The sequence below is a fragment of the Cucurbita pepo genome, unplaced genomic scaffold, assembly GCF_002806865.2.
Source record: "Cucurbita pepo subsp. pepo cultivar mu-cu-16 unplaced genomic scaffold, ASM280686v2 Cp4.1_scaffold001293, whole genome shotgun sequence".
NCBI lineage: Eukaryota > Viridiplantae > Streptophyta > Magnoliopsida > Cucurbitales > Cucurbitaceae > Cucurbita > Cucurbita pepo.
In genome coordinates this window covers 5,214-7,559 of record NW_019647474.1, presented here as the reverse complement: position 1 = coordinate 7,559, position 2,346 = coordinate 5,214, and the positions used below count along the sequence as shown (strand labels likewise).

Sequence of the window (2,346 nt, the reverse complement as noted above, 5' to 3'; positions counted from 1 at the left end):
GAAATAGTAGCAGGAGCGCCAGCAGAAGTCCTGTTCGAAATGGTAGTAGAAGCATCAGCAGAAGTCCTGTTAGAAATGGTAGCATGAGCCCAGGTAGAAGTATTAGCAGGAGCCCAGATAGGGTAAGGAAAGGTAGGAGTATCAGTAGAAGCCCCCCATTACGAACCAGGTCTCAGAGAGGTGTCAGCAGAAGCCCCTTGAGATCCAATCCACATAGAAGTCCAAGCAGGAGTCCACCTAGAAGAGCCTCTAGGAAATCAATTAGTAGGAGTCCTGCAAGAGTTTCCAGAAGTGCAAGCAGAAGTCCAGTAAGGTCCTCTCGTCAGAGCTTGAGCAGAAGCTCAGGTAGGGCGCCTTCTAGGAGAAGTATCAGCCAAAGTCCTCGAGCACCAGTTAGGAATCGAAGGAGCTACTCTAGGAGTCCTAGTCCCATCCGAAGGCCAAAGTCACCAGTTTCTGATAGAGGTAGAAGTGCATCAAGAAGTGTTTCTCCAGAAGGGTCTCCAAAGCGCATCAGGAGGGGCCGTGGTTTTAGTGAGCGATATTCATTTGCTCGAAGGTACAGAACACCCTCAAAGTCTCCTGTCAGGTCATACCGTTACAGTGGAAGAGGTGAACGTGACAGGTGAGCTGCGTTTTTTTCTTTTCTAATCAATGTTCAGTTCGTTTAAGGTCACACTCCCAGTTTTTCCATGCTTCTTTGTTTAGTTTTCAGAGAATTGATCTTTTAAGTGCTTGCTTGTGTTACTAGATATTCAAGTTACAGAAGGTATTCTCCTAGGCGTTATCGAAGCCCTCCTAGAGGAAGGTCTCCGTTAAGGTTAGCTATCTCGACTATTTCACTATTAACGTTCAGAATTAAATCTATTCACTTGCACTGAAGTGTTCCGATTCGATTCAAAATCACATTATATTTCTATTCCAATCTTGAGGCAATATCACATTAAACACATGTCCAACATAAAGCCTCAACTCTTAGACAATCACAAATGCCTATGGTCTAGCCAGAATGTTTCGAATTTAAGTCGCTTAGCAACTTCTCGTTTATACAGATACAGAAACAGAAGAAGCAGGACTCCCTCTGCATCCCGTAGTCCTCGTTACCGCAGTCGTCGTAGTCGACGTTATAGCCGTAGCCGAACCCCAATTCGGAGCCGTTCCCCAGTCGAGAGATCCAGGTCTCGTGTGTCTCCTAGAGTAGTTGGGCGGAAATCTCCTTCAAGGAGCAGATCCCCATCGAAATCAAGGTCCCCTGCTGACTCGCCATCCCCCAGAAGGAGTAGCAGAGATCGGTCCAGGTCATCACCTTCTGGTAGCCCAGATGGGAAGAAGGGTCTGGTCTCTTACGGTGATGGATCTCCAGATTCAGATAGGTGAAAAAAAAAAAAAGGGTTCGAGCTCGAAAGACAAAAAAAACTCGTTTTCGTGGAGACTATCCGAAATGAATTTAGGCGTTGTATTATTATTATTAAATCCGGCTTAGATCTGTACCAGAGTATGCTTCGTAGGATATTAAGTGAATAATATTATCATCTTGGATCGTGTTTTTATTAGGTATTCAGACAGTGTTTGTATGTTTGCTTCGATATCTCATGTTAGATTAAAATCCGAAGATTCTAGTTGCTACAATGTTGTTGCTTACCTGAAGTTTTCAGTTGGTGTAGTTCACCCGTTTCAAATGTTTCTTCATTTAACTTCGGAGAGATATCAATCACTTTAAGGGGCAATTCCTTTCTTAGAGAAGTTATGACGAACTGGACCTTTTATATTTTAAATAAATTTTTAGCGCTTAGGCTCCGTCTACATCACATGCTAGGCTTTTTATGTTTATATTTCAATTGTGACGGCCTTGAAACAAGGGTTGCAAATGTCCCTCCTCCCTACGCGATAGTTATATGCAGTAAGTCGTTATTTTTGCCTTTTGCTTACTCATATAACATTAATTTTAATTTCTTAAATCTTGCTTTCGAAACTTTCTTTTGAAATCTCTTTACCTCGTTTTCTTAAATTTTTCTTCTTTAACTGAGGTCAGAGGCTCGAGCATACATCGCTTGGCCGTAGGCGACACAAGAATGAATAGAATAGGCTTAACTCACTTGTTGCTATGAAGTAAGTGTCGCACCATCGCAAGTCCGACTTTATCAAAGTGCGATTGTGCGATTGTGACAAGGTCATAGAAAAAGTGCGATTGTGACAAGGTCATAGAAACATGTGAATCTAGATTTACATGGAGAATGAGAAACGTAAATAGATTTCTCCCTATTATTTAAATGGAGTCAAGGATAAAGATGACTCATTCTCCGACTCTATTAAATTTTAGTGCCGAAGAGTTTACGTTTTTTTTTT

The 2,346-nt window shown here is 42.0% G+C and overlaps 1 protein-coding gene across 1 annotated transcript; it reads left to right on the top strand.

The window, feature by feature from the left end:
* LOC111786285 (peptidyl-prolyl cis-trans isomerase CYP95-like) lies at positions 1–1,629 on the top strand (the record flags this gene model as incomplete). Its single annotated transcript, XM_023666598.1, is given in 3 exon segments — positions 1–625; positions 752–820; positions 1,053–1,629. Coding segments are annotated over 3 exon segments (936 nt in total). The 3' UTR covers positions 1,378–1,629.
* Between the last annotated feature and the right edge of the window lie 717 nt (positions 1,630–2,346).